This window comes from Talpa europaea (assembly GCF_964194135.1).
Source record: "Talpa europaea genome assembly, chromosome: 1".
NCBI lineage: Eukaryota > Metazoa > Chordata > Mammalia > Eulipotyphla > Talpidae > Talpa > Talpa europaea.
Window position 1 is genome coordinate 34058769 of NC_140073.1, and position 24619 is coordinate 34083387.

General features: G+C 43.3%; 1 protein-coding gene across 7 annotated transcripts in view; it reads right to left on the minus strand.

Annotated features, from left to right (window-relative positions):
- SBF2 (SET binding factor 2) overlaps positions 1 to 22502 on the minus strand; it is a gene marked incomplete at both ends in the record, with an annotated part of 316628 nt that extends 294126 nt beyond the window's left edge. For all 7 annotated transcript variants that reach the window (XM_084251933.1, XM_084251932.1, XM_084251930.1 and 4 more), the window contains one exon: positions 22448 to 22502. In XM_084251933.1, the coding sequence (XP_084108059.1) occupies positions 22448 to 22502 (55 nt within the window). The remainder of the gene's footprint in view (positions 1 to 22447) is intronic.
- Between the last annotated feature and the right edge of the window lie 2117 nt (positions 22503 to 24619).

Below are 24619 nucleotides of genomic sequence, written 5' to 3' on the forward strand. Positions count from 1 at the left end.
TCCCCCTCATCAAAGATGGGAGTAAGGAGGATTGAATTTACCCTCCAACCTGCAACTAAAAATTAAATAAATAAATAATACATGAAACAATCACTTTCAAACACTGACATCAGCCAGTAAAGGACAGTGAACTCTGAGTAAATAAGCAAATCAAGTGAGACATACAATTGCCCCAGATTACTCCCTGGTGAGTTTCCAGAGTGCAGGACAGGAAGGGGGAATCCAAGTGGAGTCCAACAGTCTCCCTGAGCTGAAGCAATATAGTTAAGAGTCCAGAAAAGCCAATGAGGTTAGAGTTTATGAGGCAGAATACCAAAGAGAAGAAAGAGTCAAAAGAAAAAAGAAGACCAGAAATCAGCAGAAGGTCTCCTTCAATCTTCAGCTGAGTACTGATTAGTACTTGAGTGTGAGAAAACCAACTGAGATCAGGGAAGAAACCACATGAAAGAAACAGAGAAAACGATTCCCAGGGCTCATAAAAGGCCATGAATACTTTTTGTTCCCAACGGAAAAGAGGAGGAAAAAAAAAACAAACTTCCATAATTCTATTGGCTTCAGGCAGAGAATTCAGATGGGTACTGTCTCAGTAGTGAGAAAATAAATAGCCCTAAACTAAATGCTGCCATAGGCCCACCAAATAAAATTAGAAAAACAAAGGCCCTGAAAATTAAAATACCACTGAATTGCAGCTCACAAAAATCAGACCATGGTTTATATGCTAAGTCTAAACAGAATAGCTATCTTAACAGACAAAATGCCCATCATATAAATTTTCAGAAAGTCACCCAATCATGCCAGGTGGTCAGAAAAATTAAAACCTGAATGAGAAAAGACAATCAGCTGGCATGAATCAGTAGTTAGATTATCTAACAGGGATTTTAAAACATTTTTCATAAAATTCACTAACAATCATAAACTCCTTTGGAACAAATAAAAAAGAATATCAACAAAGAAATAATTATATATCAAATTCAAATGATACAACTAAAAAATGACCAAAATAAAAATTTCACTTGATGGGTTCAACAGTAGAACAGAAAGGAATAGGACAGAGTTAGGGAAATTTAGGGCAGACCACTAAACTTGTCCAATCTGAACAGTTAAAAGAAAATAAAGTGGGCCTCCCCAGTGGCGCAGCAGTTGAGCACTGGGTTGCGAAGCTGCCCACAGCCTCTGCAGTGCCGGTTGGACCCCAGGCCGCCAGGCAAGGGTCCCACTTGGCACACAGACCTCTTCTGCCACCCGCTGCTCCCCTCAGCAGTGTACTTCATCGGTCTGCCTGTTCTGTTCCCCGCTCTGGTGAATTCTCTCACCCTCCCACACTTCTGACTATACCCAGTGCTTGTATAAATAAATTTTTTTAAAAAGAAAGAAAGAAAATAAAGTAAAATATAAAGAGCAGAGTGTTTGGGATGCATGGGACTGCATGAGAACACCAGAGGCTGGTGTTCTATTGTCAGATGGGTAGGAATTACCAGAATTAACTCATTTTTCAACAAACAATCTGGGGATGACTTTAGTAAGTCCAGTTTTAGGGGCCTCTTTCTTATTCTTCCTATCCTACTAAAAGAAACTAGACCATCCCAGGACAAGTTCACAAATAATTAGTATTTGCTGTTCTCAAAGCAACAATCTGAAAATAAGTTTACCCCTCTCCTACAAGTCATCCTTCAACTATTTAAAGACAACTACTGCATATTCTCAAATATGATTTCCATTTCCCTTCCTATCTTGGCCTCTCTTCCAAGTTCAAGGACCTCTTTATTTCTCAGAGGACCACTATATCAAAGATATCAACAGTAATTATGAGTAGCCCAAAATATAACTCGCACAGTATCTTCAAAGCAATCTAAGAAAATACTCAGAGATATACATATATACCCGAGTCTTGTTTTGAAAATAACACCATATTGATGACCAGGAGACCTCAAGATTGTCTTAGTTCTTTCTCCAACTAGAAACTAAGCAAATCCTCTACCTTCTCTAAGTTTCTCAGTCCCTCACCTACAAAGTGACCTTATGGTATATTAACACCAAAAAATGTAAAATGCATGCATCTACCACTAGAGGGCAAAAAAACCTATGCTCAGGCAAAATTATTATCCAGATAGCTGATTGATTAACTTGTTAGGAAAACTATACCCATTCAAATTATGAATTTAGGCTCAGTCTCAATAACTTACCTGCTGGAAAAGAACTCTAAGCAACTGCCTGAACACTATTAATTTTACATGATGTAGGCCTCTTTGTGAACTGGTTACCTTTAAAAAAAAAAAAAAAGATTTATTTATTGGGCCTCCATAGTGGCACAAGGGGTTAAGCACAATCCTGTGAAGCTATCCACAGCCTCTGCAGCACAAGTTCGATCCCCAGCTGGCCAGGGAGTAACCCACATGGCAAGGCAGACCTCTCCTGGCTCGCCCGCTGCTCCCCTCAGCAGTGAGTTTCAGCTGGTCTGCCTGTTCTGTTCCCCACTCTGTCTCTGGTGGGTCTTCTCACCCCCCACACCTCTGGCCTGTGCCCCAGTTCTTGTGTGCATAAATAAATCTTTAAAAATGAATATTTATTTATACATACAAGAACTGGGGTTCAGGCCAGAGGTGGAGGGGGTGAGAGGATACACCAAGAGACAGAGTGGGGAGCAGAACAGGTACATCTACTGAAATACAGTGCTAAGGAGAGCAGCAGGCGAGACAGGAGAGGTCTGCTGCATTGCGTGGGTCAGCTCTGTGCCAGGCCGGGTTTCGAACTCGTACTGCAGAGGCTGCAGAAAGTTTCACAGGTTGCATCTTAACCCCTTGTGCCACGAGGGCAACCCGAATTAAGGGGTTCTTGACTGACATGGAGGGTTGGTTCACAAAGCTCTTAGTTGATTTGGGTACTCAAACATTTAAAAAAAAAAAAAAAAAGACCAAAACAACTAAACCGAACAAAACACTTGAGGTTTGATTAACACGGGATTGTGAAGGGCTATGATGACACAGGTCACTATAATGGAATCACCTAATCCCTACACCTTTATCATTTCACAAATCTAAAACTCCTTGAATAAAAAGGAAGCAAGGTACTTTGCTGTGAGGCTTGACCTTTGTGATAACATCATAAATAGGTACAGTTTTCTTCATAACCTTCCCAAAGAAAGGAAGCTTCGGTCATTTGTAAATGTAACTATGGGGGCCTCGCTGGTGGCGCAAGGCGTTAAGCACAACACTGTGACGCTATCTGCAGCCTCTGCAGCAGGAGTTCAATTGCGATCCTGGGCTGGCAAGGGAGCTACCCACATGGCACAGCAGACCTCTCCTGCCTCACCAGCCTCTACCCTCAGCAGTGTATTTCAGTCAGTCTGCCTGTTCTGTTCCCTGCTCTGTCTCTGGTGAATCCTCTCACACCCCACACCTCTGGCCTATACCCCAGTTCTTGTATGCATAAAGAAATCCTTTGGAAAAAAAAAGTGTAATTGTGCATCAGGAAAGGGAAAAATACTCAAATCTTGTAGAGATTATTGCAATCTGAAATGAGCCTAGATTAATAAATGCAGCCTAAACTAAATTTAAATTTCTCCTTTTATGGTCTAGCACCTTCAAAATCCAACTTCGTATTTATGCTACTGACTCAGGATACCACTGTGTCCCACCAGACAGAATGGTAACTTATGGAAATCACATCTGGAATGGAGCTTTGGTTCGAAGCTATTTCACACTGGACCTGGTAGGGGTAGGGGTATTTGAATTCATGTTGTGGCTCTATCTCGTTTCTTAGTGCATTTGCAGTAAATGTGTTTGACAGCTGAAAGAATGATGGTGTGTTATTATAAGCTTTCCAACCACTCTTTTTAGTTGTATCTGTTATTCCTATGTAGTTGTTTCACTAAAAACATACTCTGACACCTGGTGATAAACTTGAGCTATCAAATGCTTATTAAAATATGTTTATTTAACAGAAAATTTCAGAAATAGACAGCAATATAGTACACTATCACCATGTTGTTGTCTTCATGCTTAGGGCACCCTTTTAGCTCTATGCCATAATTTAGCCTATAGAAATTTTGTTTATCTTACCGTCCCAAACTATCTCACACTACTCTGTCTCCTACAGTGATGACATCATGCTGACAAGACTTTGTACTAGAGAACTAGCACAGACCTGGATCCTTTGTAAAGACCCAGCTGAGATAATACATGAAGGCCATAAAAATTTTAAAGATCTGATAAGTGATTATTGAAGTTTCTGAGGTTTAGTGTTTTGGATGTTTGAGATGTCTCTTCTGAAGTAGAAGATGTGCTATTGCATCTTACATCCTCTGCTACCAAAAGGAAGTGCAATAACTGGTGCAGTTCTTTGGGTTTGGATTAGAATATACTACATTTCAGTATACTCTTTCAATCTCTTCACTGAGTAATCTTTCAAGTTGCCATATGGAGCTTGTTACAGGCCTTTACTGGAAAGTCACAGTGAGGTCCCTTTGACTTTGGAGCTAAGCTTCATCCTCTTTGGTGAGCAAACATTCTAATTTTGAAAAAGACTACTGGCTTGCTTTTATAGCTAATGGGGGCCTCCTTGCTGGCACAAGGGGTTAAGTCTCAGCACTATCAAGCTATCAACAGCCACTGCATAAATAAATCTTTAAATAAAAAAAAAATACCTGAAATCATCCAAATACTGTGTCACACATCGAACTCTTCAAATCTCACTGTTTCCCAGTCAGTGTCCCCACTCACACCTAAGAGACCTTATTAAGCTATGGGTTCAACTTATCTTGTAGCTTAACCACTTCTTTGCTCAAACTCTGCACCTGATTTTGGCTCTGAAGTTATAGGACATAAAAGATCATTTTAAGTCAACCACAAAAGCCCTTAGCTCTTCAACCAAAACTTCAGCCAAGACTTTAAAACATGAACCCTGTCGTTTTCTTTAAATCAGGATTTCTGGGGCCTTCCTGGTGGAACGGGGTTATAGACAGTGCTATCACACTGTCACCAGACACTGCAGCATGAGTTTGATTCCCCTGCTGGCTAGGGAGGTGAACCACATGGCACAGCAGACCTCTCCTGTCTCACCAGCTGCTCCCCTCAGCAGTGTATTTCAGTAGATGTGCCTGTTCTGCTCCCCACTCTGTCTCTGGTAAATCTTCACACCCCACCCACCCCGCACCTCTGGCCTACACCCCAGCTCTTGTATGCATGAATAAATAAATCTTTTAAAAATAAATAAATCAGGGTTTCTCATACTCAATGGTATTGAGCCACATAATTTTGTTGTTATGTTAAGGCATAGGCAATCCTATACAACAGAATCCTGGTTCCTACCCACTAGATAAAAGTAACATCATCTTCCCCCAGTTAGGAAAACCAAAAATGTGTGCACACATTATCAGATAGCCTCTGGAGGGCAAAATCACCCCAAGTTGAGAAACACTGGTCTAAACTATGCATTGGTGTACAAAAAATCAATTCTCCCATAATCTTTATATTCCTTGTCTCCTAAATTACATCACCACTCAGTCCACCAAAACTCTGCCTTCAACAAGTGGCCACAGGTGAAAATTTAAACTAACTTCCACTACTAGATGCCACAGATGGATTACCATATTCCTTATAGATCTGTCTTGCCTGTGACACTTTTGATACAAGAGGGGAAGCCCAAACCCTGCAAACCTGCCTATGTCTATATAGGGTTCTGCCATCCCCCGCATTAACACAAAACATGAGACTTTAATGGGAAGGAACTTTAATACAATTAGGAAACAATACAGGAAAGGCAAAGAATCTAGTTTCTAAATGAAGCACTCAAAGTTACCCGTCCCCTCGTGGGTAAAAGTCCATCCAAGTGGGATTGGCCCAGAGTAAGGCCCCAAAGCCTGCCACAAGTCTAAAACATCTTCCAGTGGGGACCCACAGAAAAGGGTCAGAAACAACCAGACAAGCCCGGAAGGAAAAGAGCAAAATCAACATCAAGATAAAAGCTGCCACTGTCACCTCCCCACGGGTCTCACCCACATCTGTGTCACCCCGTCCACCTCCAAAAGACAAACGCAGTTTCTTCACGTGTCTCTAGGCTCCATGTGCCTCCTCCAGGGCTCCTTCTGGCTCCATCCTGCTTCCTTCCTCAGTATCCTCTGCAGCTTCTTCGCTCCCTGCTCAGCTCCACCCTCCCTTGGGTGGGGCAGGAAACCTGGAACCTCCCCCTTTCCTGGGGACCACCCTGTTACACTACCACTTTTGTATTCTATAGGAGCAGAAACTACATGTGAACCTTACCTTACTCTCATCCATATCTTTATGAGTATTATAGTTCCAACAATCTGTTTATAGCTCCCCCAACAAGTCAAGCCGATTCAAACTCATCAATTGAGTAAAATGTCCCTTCTGCCAGAAACTCTCCTCTTTAATCCCATCCTCTTTTCTCCCATCACCAGGTTAAATCTTACACATTTTGTAAGATTAAGTTCAAATGTCATCTTTCTTTTAGAAATGTTTCCTGACATCTACAGTCCTAAGTCTTAAAGTGTTTCTTTCCTATGCTTCTGCAATATCTTATTCCAAATCTTTAGGAGGGGGGAATTCAAAACTTTATATAATTTTCTCCAGTAGGTCTCAGTAGCTCTAAAATATGAAAGAAAAAATGAATTGTCAGGCTCATCCAATTCTGGGATTAAGTGACTGAGACAATCAAGAGGACAAAAAAGCTGAAGGTAAATTAGACTACAATTGAAGTGAATAGCTATGGGATTCTAACTAGAGAAATGGGCGGGGGGAGGGCAGAGATGCTATGAGGGACTAAGAGATTGTTTCATTCTGTTTTTTAAAAATCTAAATTGTTTTAAAACTTTGATTTTTACAGTGGGTTAAAATCTTTAAAGTAGTCTCACCAATCAATGACGGTAACAGAATAAAGGAAATAGCAGCGAGTGAGGGCCTCCCTAGTGGTGCTGCGGTTGAGCGCTGGGTTGCGAAGCTGCCCGCAGCCTCTGCAGCATCGGTTCGATCCCCAGCCGCCGGGCGAGGGTCCCACATGGCGCGCGGACCTCTCCTGCCACCCGCTGCTCCCCTCAGCAGTGTACTTCGGTCCTTCTGCCTGCTCTGCTCCCTGCTCTGGCTCTGGAGAATTCTCTCACCCTCCCGTGCTTCTGACTGTACCCAGTGTTTTTATAAATAAATAAATCTTTAAAAAAAATAATAAAATAGTAGTGGGAGGGGGGGCTCCCTGGTGGCTCAATGGGTTAAGACACAGCACTATGAAGCTAGCAGCACTATGAAGCTATCTGCAGCAACTGCAGCACAAGTTCGATCCCAGGCTAGGGAGGTGACCCACATGGCACAGCAGACCTCTCCTGTCTCACCCACTGCTCCCCTCAGCAGTGTATTTCAGTGGATCTGCCTGTTCTGCTACTCACTCTGTCTCTGGTGAATCCTCTCACCCCTGCATTTCTGGCCTGCACCCCAGCTCTTGTATGCATAAATAAATCTTTAAAAAAAATAAAATAGGGCCTCCCTGGTGGCACAAGGGGTTGATCACAGCACTATGAACTATCCCCACCCAGCCAGGGAGATATCCACATGGCACAGCAGACCTCTCCTGTCTTGCCCACTGTTCTCCTCAGCAGTCTATTTCAGTAGATCCATCTGTCCTACCCCCCAGAGACAGAGTGGGGAACAGAACAGGTAGACTGACTGAAATACACTACAGAGGGGAGCAGCGGGCGAGACAGGAGAGGTCTGCCTCACCATGTGGGTTTCTCCCTGGCTGGCCAGGGATCGAACTCATGCTGCAGAAGCTGTGGACTGCTTCATAGTGCAGTGCTTAACACCTTGTGCCACCAGGGAGGCCTAAATAGATAAATCTTAAAAATAAAAATAAAATAGGGGCCTCCCTGGTGGCGCAAGGGGCTAAGTCGCACTATGAAGCTATCTGCACCACCACCAAGCTCCTGGCCTGCACCCCGGCTCTTGTATGCATAAATTTAAAAAAAAAAAATCTTTAAAATAAATAGTCAGGACGGCCTCCCTAGAGACCTAAGAGTTAAATCTCAGTGCTCGCACCAATAGGGCCCACCACAATGGATCGACTGAATCTGATCCCCAAAGAGACTGAGTCTGATCCCCAAAGAGAAACCCACATGGTACAGCAGACATCTCCTGTCCCCCCTCAGCAGGGTATTTCAGTAGATCCGCCTGTTCTGCTTCCCACGCTCTCTGGTGAATCCTTTCACCCCTGTACCTCTGGCCTTCACCCCAGTTCTTCTACACAAAATAAATAAAATAGAAATCCTACAATAAAGTAGTAATTCTTGAAAAAATAAAATACGAGGCCAAAAGAAGGAGTGCTTATGCATTACCCACTCCATCAGTTAGGAAGGATCTTTACAGACCCCACAGAAAGAGAAATTTGAAACTAGAACAGGAAGATTTCTTCTTTCCCATCAACTCAGCCAATAAGAAGAGGTCTTCACCACCCTGAACTCCAGCTTTCCACTGTTTACCACCAAAGTGCTTTTGTTCAAAACAACCCGTCCCAATTTCCTACTTTTTCTCTATAAAATAACATTCTTCTCTATTTGCTAAACTAGTCTACAGCTTTTGCTACAACTTATTTGTTCTAAATTGCAATTCCTCTGCTATCCCCAAATAAGCCCAGTTTTCGAGTAACATAATTTGGCTGGTTTTTTTTTTTTTTTAGGTCAACAGCTGGAATAACAAAGAACTTGCCTATTCCCTCTTTAACATGACAGATTTTCAGCTATTTGAAGACTATAATCATGATTCTCCCATCCTCCTCTCCTATTTCCTCTAAGAGAACTGAAAAATTTTCCCATAATACTGCTCTAATCTTTATTGTATAGTGTCCAATTAGAATTAAACAAAATAAGGAATGGGGAAGAATTAGCTCAAAGTAAGAACTGAAAAGGTAAAAAAGCAGAAAACTAAGGTATTTTAAAAAGATACAATTTATCTCAGGAAAATGTAAACATTTAAAGGTGTTAATTTATGTCTAAATGGCTTGTCTGCCAAGTCACAACAGGTAATACAGGAGCTAACTATAGGTAAAAAGTATACTAATTTGCTTGTCTTTCATAATAAGTTATATGCATTTAAGTAATTCAGGAAACATAAGTTTAAAAATATTATTTAAAGTAATAAAGAATTCCCTAGGGGCCTCCCTAGTGGCACAAGGAGTAAAGTGTCTGCACTGTGAAGCTGTCCACAGCCACTGCAGCCTGAGCTCCATCCCCGGCCAGAGAGCTAACCCACACGGCGCAGCAGACCTCTCCAGACTCGCCATCGCTCCCCTCAGCAGTGTATTTCAGTAGATCTACCTGTTTTGCTCCCTACTCTGTATTTGGTGAATCCGCTCAACCCCCACCCCCCACCCTCTGGCCTACACCCCAGTTCTTGTATGCATAAATAAATCCTTAAAAAAAAAAAAAAAAAAAAAAGGAATTCCCTAGACTGTCAATATTACCATTGCAAACAATATCAGGAAGTAGTGGAAAGAAGACAGGTTTACTAAATTCCCCATATATTCATACAGGCAAGTCAATGGAGCTTATCTAAATTTGTTCAATATATTCACTCCTTTATTAAATATTCACCAACAAAACAAACTGAAAAAATGTCTTACTTTACAGAAATAGGACTGAGGGTAGGCAGGTAAGGGAACTTATTACTTTAGCTAAAATATAAACCAATGGGCCTCCCTGGCGGCCTATGGGCTAAGTCTCAGCACATGCTCTCACCACTGTGGTCGGAGTTAGATCACTGGCCAAGGAGCTAACCCACATGGCGCAGCAGAACTCTCCTGCCTTGCCTGCTGCTCCCCTTAGCAGTGTATTTCAGTAGATCCGCCTGTTATGCTCCCAACTCTGTCTCTCACCCCCAGGCCTTGCACCTCATCCCAGTTCTTCTACACAAAAAAAAGGAAAAAAAAATTAAAATGCAAACAAAAAAAAACAGCTCTAAATGAAAGTTACTAGTACTTATAATGTGGGAAAAAAATAATCAGTAAATCTGTGATTACATACTGAAGAAAATAAAAAGCAAATGAAATGACCTCTGATTTTGTTTCTTCTATTTATTACTCTGAAAGTATCACTGCTATAAAATCACAAAATGCTCACTGCCGCAAGTCAGAATCAGTAACGCCATTCTCTTAATGCAGTCCACCTCAAAAAAGGTGATCTGAGCCAATAAAATTTATCCCCCAAAATGGGAAATAACAAAGCAGAGGGGGCAGGGAAGTCACACATCAGCAGTAGGACAGTTAGCGGAAATTACAAAGGAACTGCTACAGTCAACTACTAGGGAGGAATGGAATTGAGGAATGGGAAAAATGGAGAACAGATCAGAGAAGGCTTCCTGAAATAAGAGAGACTGTGCACATTGTGGCTAGTTGTAAGTCCTATGAAAGACGTTCTTGAATTTCTATGAGAAAGTCTCTGTTGTATGCTTGGCTGAGCTAACTTGGGTAGTTCTTGTTCACTTGCAACCAATTTTATTTAAATTCAAAAAAGCAAAGTTTATTTCATTTCACTAAAGTGAAGCAGTACAGCTTAGGTGTTAGAATGTTTGTGACTGAATTCCAGATCCTTTATTTTACTCAAGATGCAAAAGTTTGGGAAAATTACCTAGAGCCTCCAATACCCATCTCTGAAATAATGAGAGAATCTCCACCTCAGTAAGGTTATAAAGACATAAATGAGATGTTTGTAAGGTGCTTTGTACATAGAAAGCGCTGAATAAACGTCAGCTAATACTACATAAATTGTATGCACGCCTTTTCTCTCACTCAATGTAAAATTGTCCTTAGACCATAAGAGAAAAAAAAATCTTATTTCTAGATGTAAAAATATATAGCAAAGTTAATTTTTTTTAATTTATTAGTCCACTATAACCACGGTATGAAGATACTAGGCAATCTTGCCTTTCATGCATTTTGCAGAACTAAAATCAAACTCTGAAAATATCTTTGATCTCAATGAAATGTTTTTTCCACAGTAGGATAAAGATGTTACATCAATACCAGATATACCTTATCTAAAGCATCAACATTTTTAAAGGTTCCAAAACATAACTTTTAAAGAACATAACAAACCTATTTTATAAAATAACAAATTATTTCTTTTATTCTGATTATCACATCAGAATCAATATGCAGACCAGCTATCACAATAAGAAACACAAAGGGAACAAAATACATAGTAGTTTATATTAGGCCTTTGAATAACAAACAATTTCAAACTCAAAGACGGTGATCTCATTACTTTTTTTTAACCCTACTAATGCCTGGATCATATGATTCACTTCACATATTCATATAATTATTTATTTCCTAGGAATAATTCCTAATTATTTTAGTAATTACCTACAGCATTCTCCTCTGATTCAGACAGTTTGGGTTGTTTGATAACAAAGGAATTCAATAAACTTTAGAAATTATATAAAAAATTTTAAGTCCGCAATATTTTATTAACTTAACACCCACAATTTGTTAATAAAGTCAAATCTACATTATTTTATTTCAATAAAATTAAAATTATCTTTCACAAATAACTGAATTTGTGTCCAATGCAGGTGCAATTCAGTATAAGAGAAAAGATCTAATATTTGAGCACTACTACATATACAGCAACAACTGAATATTAAAACGACAAAAATCCAATTTTAACATCCACAAATTATTTGAACAGATACTTCACCAATAAGCGCAAGAAAAACGATTAGCATCATCAATCATCAGAGAAATCTAGAAATTAAGACCACAATGAGATTCTACTACATCCAAGAATGACTACAATTTAAAACAGTGCCATTAAAACTTTATGAGATTATAGAGTAACTGCAACTCACCTCCCCTGTTGATGGGAATATGAAACAGTGTAACTACTTAGAAAAACCGGTGGTGGCGCAAGGGTTAAGTCTCAGAGCTATCAAGCTATCACCAGCCACAGCTGCACAAGTTCAATCCCCCACCAGGCAGGGAGGTACCCACATGTCTCAGTAGACCTCTCCTGTCTCATCTGCTGCTCCCCTCAGCAGTGTATTTCAGTAGACCTGCCTGTCCTGCTCCCCTCTCTCTCTGGTGAATCCTCTCATCTCCCACACCTCTGGCTTGCACTCCAGTTCTTATATGCACAAATAAAATAAATCTTTAAAAAAAGATTTTTTAAAGAAAAAATGTGGGACTTTCTTGTTAAGCATATATCCACCTATACTTCAAAAATTCAACTAATTATTCAAGAGAAATCAAAATATACTTGCACAAGACTGATAGGAATATTCACAGAAGTTTTATTCACTATAGCCAAAACTGGAAACAGTCCAGCTATCTATCAATAAAATGAATAATATGTCAAATATTCACACAACGGATTACCCAGCCAAAAAAAAAAATTTCTTTCTGATAGACAGTCCAATGTGATGCATCTCAAAAAAATGATGATTGAATAAGCCTTATATAAAGGCATATATGCTCTGTGATTTCATTTTTTTAAAGTTCTAGAACTGTCAAAATTAACCTATGGTGAAAAAAAATTAAAATAGTAATAGTAATTGCTTCTGGGAGGGTAGGAGCAGGAACTGACTGGCAACAGGCTTAAGGCAAAATATTGGGATAATGAGACTGTATTATTGAAAAATTTCCAGGAATATAAACTTGAGGTTTTTATATCTCATCATATTAAAATTTTATATCTAAAGGGGCTCCCCTGGTTAAGAGTCAGCACTATGAAGCTATCTGTAGCAACTGCAGCACAAGTTTGATCTCTGGCCAGGGAGGTGACCCACATGGCACAGCAGACCTCTCCTGTCTCGCCCGCTGCTCCCCTCAGCAGTGCAGTTCAGTCAATCTGCCTGTTCTGTTCCCTGTCTCTGGTAAATCTTCTCACCCCAGGAACCTCTGGCCTGCACCCCAGCTTTTGCGTGCATAAGTAAGCCTTTTTTAAAAAAATTAATTTTGCATCAAAAAAGAAAAGGTAAAAAAGTTTTCATTACATGCATGTCAAACCTTAGGGGGGAGTATGCTAATAACAATTTACTTTGAAATGCATCAAGAAAAAAAAGGAATTAATGAATTATAGACTAATGAACAGATTAAAATTTGGTAAAATAGAGTAAAATGTCAATTGTACCACGTAGCTAGTAGGCACATGGTAGCCACTATAAAATTCTTTCAACTTTACTGAAGCTTTGGAAATTTTCATAATCAAAAGTTGTAACGAGGGGCATCCCAGGTGCCGCAAGGTGTTAAGTCTCAGCACTATGAAGCTATCCACTGTCACTGTAGCACAAGTTCAATCCCCAACCAGGCAGGGAGCTACCCACATGGCTCAGCAGACCTCTTCTGCCTCACCTGCTGCTCCCCACAGCAGTGTATTTAAGTAGACCTGCTTGCTCTGCTCCCCACTCTGTCTCTGGTGAATCCTCTCAGCCCCCTGCATCTCTGGCCTAAACTCCAGCTCTTATATGCATAAATAAATCTTTAAAAAAAAAAAGTTGTAAGAAAAAAAGATAGCCAATCCTTCAGGTTGAACTGAAAATAACTACTTTCATGAGCATTTTCCATCACCTTCAGCCTCCCAAACACTAATCTTACTGACTACAGAACTCATCTGGCAATTTTTAACTATATTTTCACACACTGTCTTGTATTTATAAAATAGGCAATAAACTTCTTGGAGGCCACTTCCTGATAGTGGAGATAGAAAAACTGCAAGGATCCTGCTTTCTAATACATACAAATTTTTTATAACCCATAATTTCCAAAAGAACCTGTCAGGCAACTAAATAAATGTATGTGAATACACAATACACACACACATACTGAAAATTAAAATAAAAACCATAATTTTTAACAAAGTACCTTTTGGTTTTTTTGAATCCTTGATTATTAATGAAATATCCTATGCCTACCAAATTCAACTACTGAATGCATTTATGCAAAAATAATCGACTCTATGACACTTAAGGTCTATAGGTAAAAGTATCATTGAGGGAGGGCCTTCCAGGTGGTACAAGGGGTTAAGACACAGCACTATGCAGCACTATGAAGCTATCTGCAGCCAATGCAGCACGAGTTCCATCCCCAGCCAGGTAGCTACCCACACAGGATGGCAGCAGACCTTTCCTGTCTCACCTGCTGCTCCCCTCAGCAGCAGTGTATTTCAGTCAATCCGCCTGTTCTGTTCCCCACTCTGTCTCTGGTGAATCCTCTTACCAACCCCCCACATCTCTTCCTGTACCCCAGTTCTTGTATGCATAAATCTTTTTTTTAAATAAATAGTTTTATTAATCTAAGCCTGTGTGGATTTTAGTTTACTCAGACTGAAGTTATTTGGTAAAACATCTGTCTCAAGAGAAAACCAAGTAACATTCTTTTTGAATTCCATAGGACTGCGTAGGACAATCACATAAAGCATTTGTAAAATTCCCTCCAGTCCAAATTGCTATTTTCCATTGGAACTAATTTTCATACTATTATTTTCCAAGTTTGTTCTGACAATTGATTTTTCTAAGTATAGCTAGACTTAGCTAAAGCTGGGAAAAACAAAGGCCATATTTTCACCTATAAGCAGATATCATTAACTATAAACAGATTTCTTTCACTTAAAAACTTACCAACAAACTAGTTATTTTCTTTAAACAAGAACTGTCTATTTCCAGTGTTAAAACTTAAGTTTTAAGTAAAATAGAACACTTGCTTGAAGGAGAAAATAACTTGAGATATCAAGTTTTCAAATAAGTTATTGCTTTCTTCAATTCATGATACTCGTAAATTCATAAAGTACAAAAAATAATAATGGATCAAGGGAAAAGACAACTACAGAACGGTTTCATCAGTGAAGGTGGGCCTTTCCACAAAATATACAAATGCTTTCTCTTACCTCAGTCAATCACAGAATTCACTGAAAAGCTCTACAAATCTGTCCAGCAGACATGTACTAAGTACAGCTCACTATCCATTATGTAAACTTATCTACTAAAATAATAGTAGTATCTCTGTTGAAAGGATTTGTTTTTCCAGTTTCAAAGATTCTCTACTCTGGGATTTACTTGGACCATGCCCTCAAGGAATTCTTTCAAGTCTAATAAATTAAACACAAAAAGGAAAACCTTAACATTTTCTGAATTCAAATTCTTGGACACAATAAAGGCCAAAAAACAAGTTGCTGGTAATGTTTCTGTGACATAATTTGAATTGGGTGTAAGGTCTGATCTCTCTGATCTAGTCCCTTAGCATTCTCACCTTCATGAAGGTATGCACTTTCCTCTGTTGTTGCTTGAGCAATAATTGGTTAAGTGATTTTTTTTTCCCCAATTTAAAATATCCCTAAAGGAAATGTGAGTTGAATATAAACTCACACAATCTTTCTGGAAGGCAATAAAGCAATATATCTCAAAACTATTTTAAATGTTCTTTTGGCTTTCAGGGATGGCAAGAACAGACATTTAAATGATGTTGTCAAAGATTTGTCTCTCCTGGGCCTCTCTGATGGCTCAAGGAGTTAAGATGCAACTATGAAGCTATCACAAGTTCGATCCCTGGCCAGGGAGATACCCACATGGCACAGCAGACCTCTCCTGACTCACCCGCTGCTCCCCTCAACAGTGCATTTCAGTAGATCTGCCTGTTCTGTTGCTCACTCTGTGTCTGGTGAATACTCTCACCCCCCACACCTCTGGCCTATACCCCAGTCTTATATGCATAAATAAATAAATCTTAAAAAAAAAAAAGATTTTTCTCTCCATTTTTTTGGTATCCTTTCCTCTGTTCAATATTCGGTCTCTCTAAACACAATAGGAAAGTATATATTGGCAGCCCCAACATAGTCAAAGGGACCCCACCTAGTCATTCTACTAGAAAAACACTTTCTTGTTCCTTCCAAAAGAAAATACCCAAGGATGCCTTTTTTTTTTTTTAAAGATTTATCTATGCATACAAGAACTGGGGTACAGGCCAGAGGTGTGGGGTGGGTGAAAGGATTCACCAGAGACAGAGTGGGGAACAGAACAGGGGAGACAAGAGAGGTTTGCTGAGCCATGGGGGTAGCTCTCTGGCCAGCCAGGGATCAGAGGACAGGGATCGAACTCATGCTGCTAAGGCTATCAATAGCTTCATAGTGCTGTGCTTAACCCCTTGCGCCACCAGGGAGGCCCCCAAAATGTCTATTTTTTTTTTAATTTATTTATTCATACAAGAACCAGGAAACAGGCCAGATTTGTGGGAGGGTGAGAGGATTCACCAGAGACAGAGCAGGGAGAACAGGCAGACTGACAAAATACACTGCTGAGGGGAGCATCAGGCGCAACAGGAGAGGTCTGCTTCACCATGTGGGACCCTTGCCGGGCGGCCAGGATCAAACCAGCGCCGCAGAGGCTGCAGACAGCTTCACAGCGCTGCGCTCAACCACCTGTGCCACCAGGGGAAGTCCCAAAATGTCTAATCTTAAGGGATTAATTGGCAGAATTATATGTATGTCAAATTATATATTAAAATGATAAAACACTTTAGCCAATAAAAATTAGTGCTACATATATATTTAGAATATGGAAAGATGCCAAAAACACACAGTTAAGTTTAAAAACACAAACTGTATAAATGAACAGGTACTATGAACTTCTCTGTAAGAAGTAAAATTAAAATGACTCCCCACTGTCTCTGGTGAATCCTCTCACCTCCCACACCTCTGGCCTACACCCCAGTTATTCTGTGCATAAATAAAAATAAATCTTTAAAAATAATCTTTCGGTTTCCCTGCTGTGGGATGGGGGAGTAGTCCATTATAGCTCTGAAGTGAGGTAGCATTTGTCAGAGCCCAAGTAAACCACAAAAGGAGCTGAAGTGGGAGGAATAACCAAATGTATTCAGTCAGAACCCAAATACTACAAGGAGGTTGTCAACACAAAGGGGCAACATGACATGAAGTACAGAGTTAGAAGGACATCTTTGGATGGAAGCAGGCCAATGAAGGGTGTGAGAGCATAAGTGTGGTGAGAAGAATATCCATAAAGAGTGCAAAAGCTGCCAGGGAGTGTCAGCCAGATCAGGTCCAAGAGGGTGCCCCTAAATTGGGGCATCCTGGTATGTAACTCCTGACAGGGTGCAGAAGGGTGGGGGAGGGGGGAATGGCGATACAGGACAGAACCAGAATGAAGAATTTAAGAATTCTATCCAGCAAAGTCATCCAGGAGTGAAGGAAGAGCATGAGAGATTGGTTAAATACAAGGAGAACGAACAAATAAGTAAATACATTAAGGATAACGGAAGCAAGATTTCTCAGTGTCAAAGAAGAAATACAAACTATGAAAAGTGAAAAAAACTAAAATGAACTCTGGAGTGTTGGACTAAATACAGAGGTTAATTAGGGTGGATTCCGTTTTCAATATATAAACAATAAAGGGGTAGGTGGTGAGGCGTGTACATATATATATATATTCCCCAGTTCCAAGAGAACTTAGAAAAGGTACAAACCCATGTTTGGTATCCTGAGGCTCAACTGCAACAAGGGTGTATGAAAGCTTCCTGCCAGGTAAATGGAAGTTATCAGGCTTTTTCCTCCCTCCTGCCATTAGCATCTATGATTGGCACCTGTAGTCTTGCATGCGTGCCTGATGGTGGACACCTGGAGTATGGTGTGGGCATGATGCATAAGTGGGCACACCTGAGACTGAGGCTATAAGGGAAGCGCCAGACTACAAAAACATCTACAAGAAGACCAGCCACATCTACGAGAGGAAGAGACCACTAGATAATGCCAGAGAACCCAAAGAGAAAGAGTAAAGATTCGCTGGGAACTGGGAGGCCTGCCAGTCTCCTGACACCCCAGCCTTCCTGCCTTGCCAGCCTGAGGGCTTGCCCCACAACAACTGGTGTAGAAATATCATTAAGGCCTGAAAAAGCCACTGAGGATTCCAGGACTCTCCTTGGCCCCTCTGCCCTAATCGATAGAGAACCTGCCCTGTGCCTGCTTGCACTACACTTCCCCACACAAACAAGCAATTCTTAAGACACCAGAAGGATATCCTTCTAATATCCAAGAATTCAACTCAATTCTGACACTATCGACACACAGCATCAGTTTCCACAGGTTAAGGGCTTAGTCTCCTCTACTTCAGAAGCCAGCCAGAAGTCCATGCTGCCACCTGTAGTGTCACCTGGCTACAGACTAGAGGTTCCCATTCATTCACACTTCAAGTGTGCACAAGCCTGGATTATTACACGTGCTTCTGACCAACTATCTACAAATCAGAAGTACCCAGGACACCGTCGTCGGGTTCAATTAATTTGCTAGAATGGCACAGAACTCAGGAAACCCATTTACTCAATTACGTCACTGATTTATTAAAAGGATATAGAACTCAGGAAGCCAGATGGAAGAGATGCACAGGATAAGGTATGGGGAAAAGGCTAAGAGCTTCCATACCCTCTCCAGTTCATCACTCTACCCAAATCTCCATATGCTCACCAAACCTAAAGTCCTCTGAAGCTCCCTCCTTAGTCTTTTTTTTTTTAAGATTTATTTATACAAGAACTGGGGTACAGTCAGAGGCGCGGGAGGGTGAGAGAATTCACCAGAGACAGACGGGAGCAGAACAGGCAGACGGACTTAAGACACTTGTAGGGTAAGGTAAAAAGTATCAGGCTTTTCTGCTCTCCGGTCATCAGGATAGATGACGGATCCTTGCGGTCCTGAATGCATGCCTGATGGCATAGGTGTGGGCATAGGTAGTGGGCATAGGTGTGGGCATAGGTAGGGTGTGGGCATAGGTAGATGGGATTCACCTGGGCTAAGACTGTGCTTTTAAGGGCAGCGTCACGGGGACGCCAGGAGAAGCCGAAAGAGAAGCCAAGAGAAGCAGCAGCAGAAGCCAAGGGAGGGAGAGAGAGAAGGCTGTAGAGCCCAGATAGAGTGAAGACTTGCTGGGGGCTGGGAGGCACCCTTGCCTGCTGTGTACTGGTAAACCCCAATAAAAGCCTGCAAAAAGCCACTGAGGGCTCTGACTCCTCCTTTACCCGGTCTGCTGGATCATAGAAAACCTGCTCCATGGCCATTCCTGACCCTACACACTGCTGAGAGGAGCAGCGGGTGAGGCAGGAGAGGTCTCCCGCGCCATGTGGAATTCTCCCTGGCAGGCCAGGAATCAAACCCGCGCTGCAGAGGCTGCAGACAGTTTCACAGCATTGTGCTCAACCCACTGCGCCCCTCTTCGGTATTTATTTATTTATTTTTTGGTGGGACCCTCACTGGCGGCTGCGCCACTAGGGGAGGCCCCCCTCTTTGGTCTTTATGGAGGCTTTACTACATAAGCATAATTAACTCATTGACCACTGGTTACTGATTCATGCTCCAGAGCCTCTCACCCCTCCCAGAGGTCTGCGGGTAGAAATGGAAGTTCTAATCCTCCATTCCTGCAGTAGTTTCCCCACTACCACCACTAGCCCCCATCCACAGGTGCTCTTCAAAAGTTATCTTCATTAACATAACAAGAAACACCTCTACTACTCTCAAAAACTAGGAAATTGCCTGCAAAGTTTTTGGGGAAGTGTGAACCAGAAACTGGATGAAGACCAAATAATGTCACCTAACCAAAATATGTATTAATTACCAAAATATGTATTTCTCATAAATCACAATACTGCAAACACAATAGCAATAAACACAATAGCACTGGCTCTGAGATATTAGCTTCTAAATGCTATTCCCCACTAAAAGAATCCAAGGATCCCTAGAGATTGGATCCCAGGACTAAAGGAAAGTACAAGCCCAGAACATCTTTTAGCACCAAAATGTAAAGGCATGTTCAAAAACGATGCTAGCACAGAAACCAGCCTGAACAGGTTCTCACTTGCCAAATGAGGAACAATTTGAACAACGAAATAAACAGTAACAGAATATAATCCACTTAAAAAAACAAAAAACCATGAATCCATATAGCTAGAAAATGGAATACATTAAAAGTTTGGTGAAGAACAAGATATTTACATAGTTTCAAAGTACTGACAAAACTATTACTATTAAATATTAACTTTATGTAAAGAACCTCATAGACATTACTCATCAAGTAACCAAAGTGAAGACCTATAATGGGACAAATTGAAATTGTGCACCACCTGATAAGATGCAACAAGCATCATATCTATGATATTCCTACCCTAATCTATACATATCTAACCTTAAAAAACAGACAATACCACAGTAAGGGGCATACCACAAAATAACTAAACCAATCTGACATCTAGATGGAATATGTGTCAGTGATAATTTCCTGATTTTGATGATTATAATTTTGAGAGATTATATGTAGGTGAATATCTTTGCAGAAAACCCACACTAAGGGACCACCCTGGTGGCACAGGGGTTAAAGACACAGTGCTAGCAAGCTATGGTCAGCCACTGTGGCACTAAGTTCCATCCCAGCCAGCCAGGGAGCAACCCACATAGCACAGCAGACCTCTCCTGTCTCACCCGCTGCTCCCCTCAGCAGTGTATTTCAGTAGATCTGCCTGTTCTGCTCCCCACTCTCTCTGGTGAGTCCTCTCACCTCTGATCTATTCCCCAGTTCTTGCATGCATGAAATAAATAAGTCTTTAAAAAAAAAAAAAAAAAAGGAATTGCACACCAAAATACTTCCCAGTAACACGGCATCAGGTAAGCCGCTTTCTCATGGTGAGGGCTGAGGTGGAATAGTTCTTTGTACCATACTTTTTTTTTTTTAAAGATTTATTTATTTATTTATTTATTTATACAAGTACTGGGTACAGTCAGAAGCGTGGGAGGGTGAGAGAATTCACCAGAGCGGGGAGCAGAGCAGGCAGAAGGACCGAAGTACACTGCTGAGGGCAGCAGCGGGCGGCGGGAGAGGTCTGCGCGCCATGTGGGACCCTCACCTGGTGGTCAGGGATCGAACAGGTGCTGCAGAGGCTGCAGGCAGCTTCGCAACCCAGCGCTCAAGGGCTGCGCCACCAGGGAGGCCCTCTTTGTACCATACTTACAAGTTTTCTGCAAGCTTGTCATTGCTTCAAAAAAAAATTTAAGTGGGAAAATCAACGTGGCAGAAAATGAAATGTTAAAACCTGGCTTTTTTCAGGCAGCTGTCCTGTGTGCCTGTGACTATGCAAGTGTTTCTTTTCACAACCCTTTCCCCTTTGCAAAGCAGCAGGGACAGCTCTCCCGCCCACCCGACTAAACAGGTGCCTCTCTTTTACTCCTTTTCCTAATAAACCTGTCCTTTTAAAATGTTAAAAAAAAAAAACTGGATTTTTCATACCATTAATCTTGGTTGGAAAGACACAACAGACTGCGAAAATTACTAGGAAAAATAAATAAAATTTAGGAGCCAGAAGATATTTTAAACACAGCCCAACTCCTTCGCTAATACTTGACCTCAAAAAACCATTAGTAGATTAGACAATAAAAGGTTCCCGCTAAAAGAAGTTACTGGAAGAGGAATAGTGAAAGGAGAAGTCAACTAAGAGTGGGTAGAACAATAACGGTATTCTCACGCTACGAATGGCTGTCACATCAGCAAAACACAATCTCAGCATCTCTCTGCAAAGTGAAGGGGCTGTCTAGCGGATACCTCAAATTCCTTGCAAATGGACCACCAGAATTACCCCGAAATAGACGTGCTTCACAGCTCACGCTTAGCCCTGCAGCAACACAAAGGAATACAACTACAGAATCAAAAGTTCCTGTACCCTGAATGCTCTCAAACTGCGCGAGTCCCTCCATTACATGAAAACGCAATGCATTTTCCAAATAGCTCCTTACGAAGAAAGTGTGGTCAAGAATGTAACAATGTGCCTATTAAAGTGAGACGGGATCACTTCCACGGGTCTGCCTGACGTCCTTCCCCAGGAGATGAGCATTCAGACGTGCTCAGAAATGGTCACAATTACCCCGAGCAGAACAGACAGCACTTCCCAGGAGCGAGTAAAGGGAGCAGCCCAGCCCTGCCCTCCCCTCCCCTCCCCTCCCCTCCCCTCGAGTCCCACGGGGTGATGACCAGAAAGGCCACCAGCCCCGCAGGGGGAGGCAGCCCGGGCCTCCCAGCACTTCCTCCGGGAGAGGCCAGCCCCCTGCGTCACTCGTTACTCCCTCAGGACGCCGGGCACAAGCGTATCCCCAGGAGCGCAGCACAGTCGGCTCCCGCGCTCCCAACCCGCCGTCGGGGCGCGCCCGGGCCCGGCCAGCGCCCGGGTCGCGGCGCCCCGACCGCCCCCAGCTGGCCCCGCGGGGCGGCCCCGGCGGACGCGGCCTCCGCCCCTCCCCCCGCCGGCGCCCCACGCCCACCGCGAGGCTCGGCCGGGCCCGCGGAGGCCGGACGCCGACCGGCCGCCCCGCCGCGGCCTTCCCCGCCTCCCGCCGGGACGCCCAGCCCCGCGGAGCCCACTGGACGGCGGCCGGGGGGCGGGGGCGGCGGGCCTGGGGGCGGCGCCCGCCCCACGCCCTTACCTGGCTTCTCGTGGTCGTAGCCGACCACGATGAAGTAGTCGGCGAGCCGGGCCATGGCCGCCGCCGCCGCGCCCGGGAAGCGGGTGCCCCTCGCCGCCCTCGCCGCCGCCGCCCGCCGGGCCCAGGCGGGCTCAGCATTTTCCCCGCAGCGGCAGTCGCGGCGGCAGCGGCGCTTCAGCCATGTTTGACAACCGAGGCGCGCTCTGCGCCTGCGCGGCGGCGAGCGCCGCTCCTCCCCCGCCCCCACCCGCGCCCTCCGGCCGCGGAGCCGCGCGTCGAGCCCACCCCGCCCTCCGCGGGGGCCGGGCCGGCCGTGCGCGCGGGTGGGCGACCCGCCGCTGCCGTCCGCGCGCTGCCGCCGCCCGCGCTCGCGGGGCTGGGGTTCGAGGCCCGGCTCGCGCTTCTTGGCCCACCTGCACCGTCCCCTGCCCTGTTTTTGCTAATGTAGGGGGGTCCCTCCGCCTCTGGCCTTGGTGGGTCTGGGAAGAAGAAATGGGTGGTCGGTGGAGGGGTCGCTTGCAAAGTTTGCTGCTTCCCCTGCCCTTCCCCCCCCCCCAACCACCCATAGGAGATTCTCCCGCCCTCGGCTGGAAGCATGGAATTTGCACCGCTAGGGGTTTTGCTGCACGTTTCCTGTTTATGTTGTGCGGATGGGAATTTTAAGAACATGCCACCAAACAGGCGGGGGAGGGAGAGGCTTTTGCGCAATGCTCGGAGGCGCCTCCAGCTTCAGAGCTGGGTGGGTTTCCCCCGGAGCGCCAGGGAGGGCAGAATTCCACCAAAGAATGCGGCATCCCCGGGATCCTCCTGAAAGTCCAACAGAGTTGGAGAAAGGAGGCTTGTCTCTCCCCAGGGAGCCCCTCCCACCTAGGCTTTCTCCCGCTGCTGCGGCCTTAAGGCTCCATCTTCCCTGTTCAAGCACACAAGAAATGAAGTAGTGGGTCTCATCCTTTTTTTTTTTTTTTTTTTTGCTGCTCTTATCAATCATTTCCAATTTGGTGAGACACGCAGGTCAGCTTGCTTTGTCATTTGTTAGGATCTCACGAAGTCTTAGTAGCAGGAAAACAAAAATTTGACTTTCAGCTTTGATTTTGGTTAGCAAATGTGCTTTGCAAAATTATTTATAAGAATTCTTAGCAAAGTGTCTAGTAGGTGCTTAACAAATTCTTAAAGGTCCTCCAAATAACCGCAGGAAGCTATGATGGCTTGGCACTTGGTGTCGAAGTTCAGAGAGTTGGTGTCTCAGCCCCTGAAAGTTAACGCTAATTAATCGCCTCCATCACTTGCCAGACTTTCTTAATATGCTGATTGAGAAGGTTGGGCTGCACTTAAACTCTACAAGGTAATTTGCAAAGTGCTTTTACTCGAGCTGAAACAGTGTATTTGCAGGAGTGGAAGGAAAGCAGATTATCTTGAAAATAATTAAACAAACAGCTTTAAACAAAAACAGTGTAACAATGTAAACGTTTCAGTCACACCTGATGCAAGAAATCTCTCTGTAACTTCCCTGACAGGGTATCATCCAACTTGATCACTTTCAGTGAAGAGTAATCCTACTACCTTGGAGACATGCATTCCATTATTCAACATCCTGTTATTAGAAATATCTTCCTTACCATGTCAGAGTTGTCTTATAACTTCCCCTGATTTTGCTTTCTATTTTTTTTTTAATTTTCTAGAGGCATGTCTTATTTACTTATTTATTATTTGTTTGTTTGTTTGTTTTATACATGCACTGGGTACAGTCAGAAGCGCGGGAGGGTGAGAGAATTCACCAGAGCCAGAGCGGGGAGCAGAGCAGGCAGAAGGACCGAAGTACACTGCTGAGGGGAGCAGCGGGCGGCAGGAGAGGTCTGCGCGCCACGTGGGACCCTCCTCCGGTGGCCGGGGAGCAGCCGGGGATCGAACCGGCAGGAGAGGTCTGCGCGCCACGTGGGACCCTCCTCCGGTGGCCGGGGAGCAGCCGGGGATCGAACCGGCTGCAGAGGCTACAGGCAGCTTCGCAACCCAGCGCTCAACCGCTGCGCCACCGGGGAGGCCCTGATTTTGCTTTCTAAAACTGTTGTAGAGCAACCCCGATACAAAACGGGGTGCCTGACTGTGGGTCCTCACCCGCGTGCTTAAAAGGACTTATCAATGCTCTACTGCAGGCACACGCGAAAGGTTAATAAA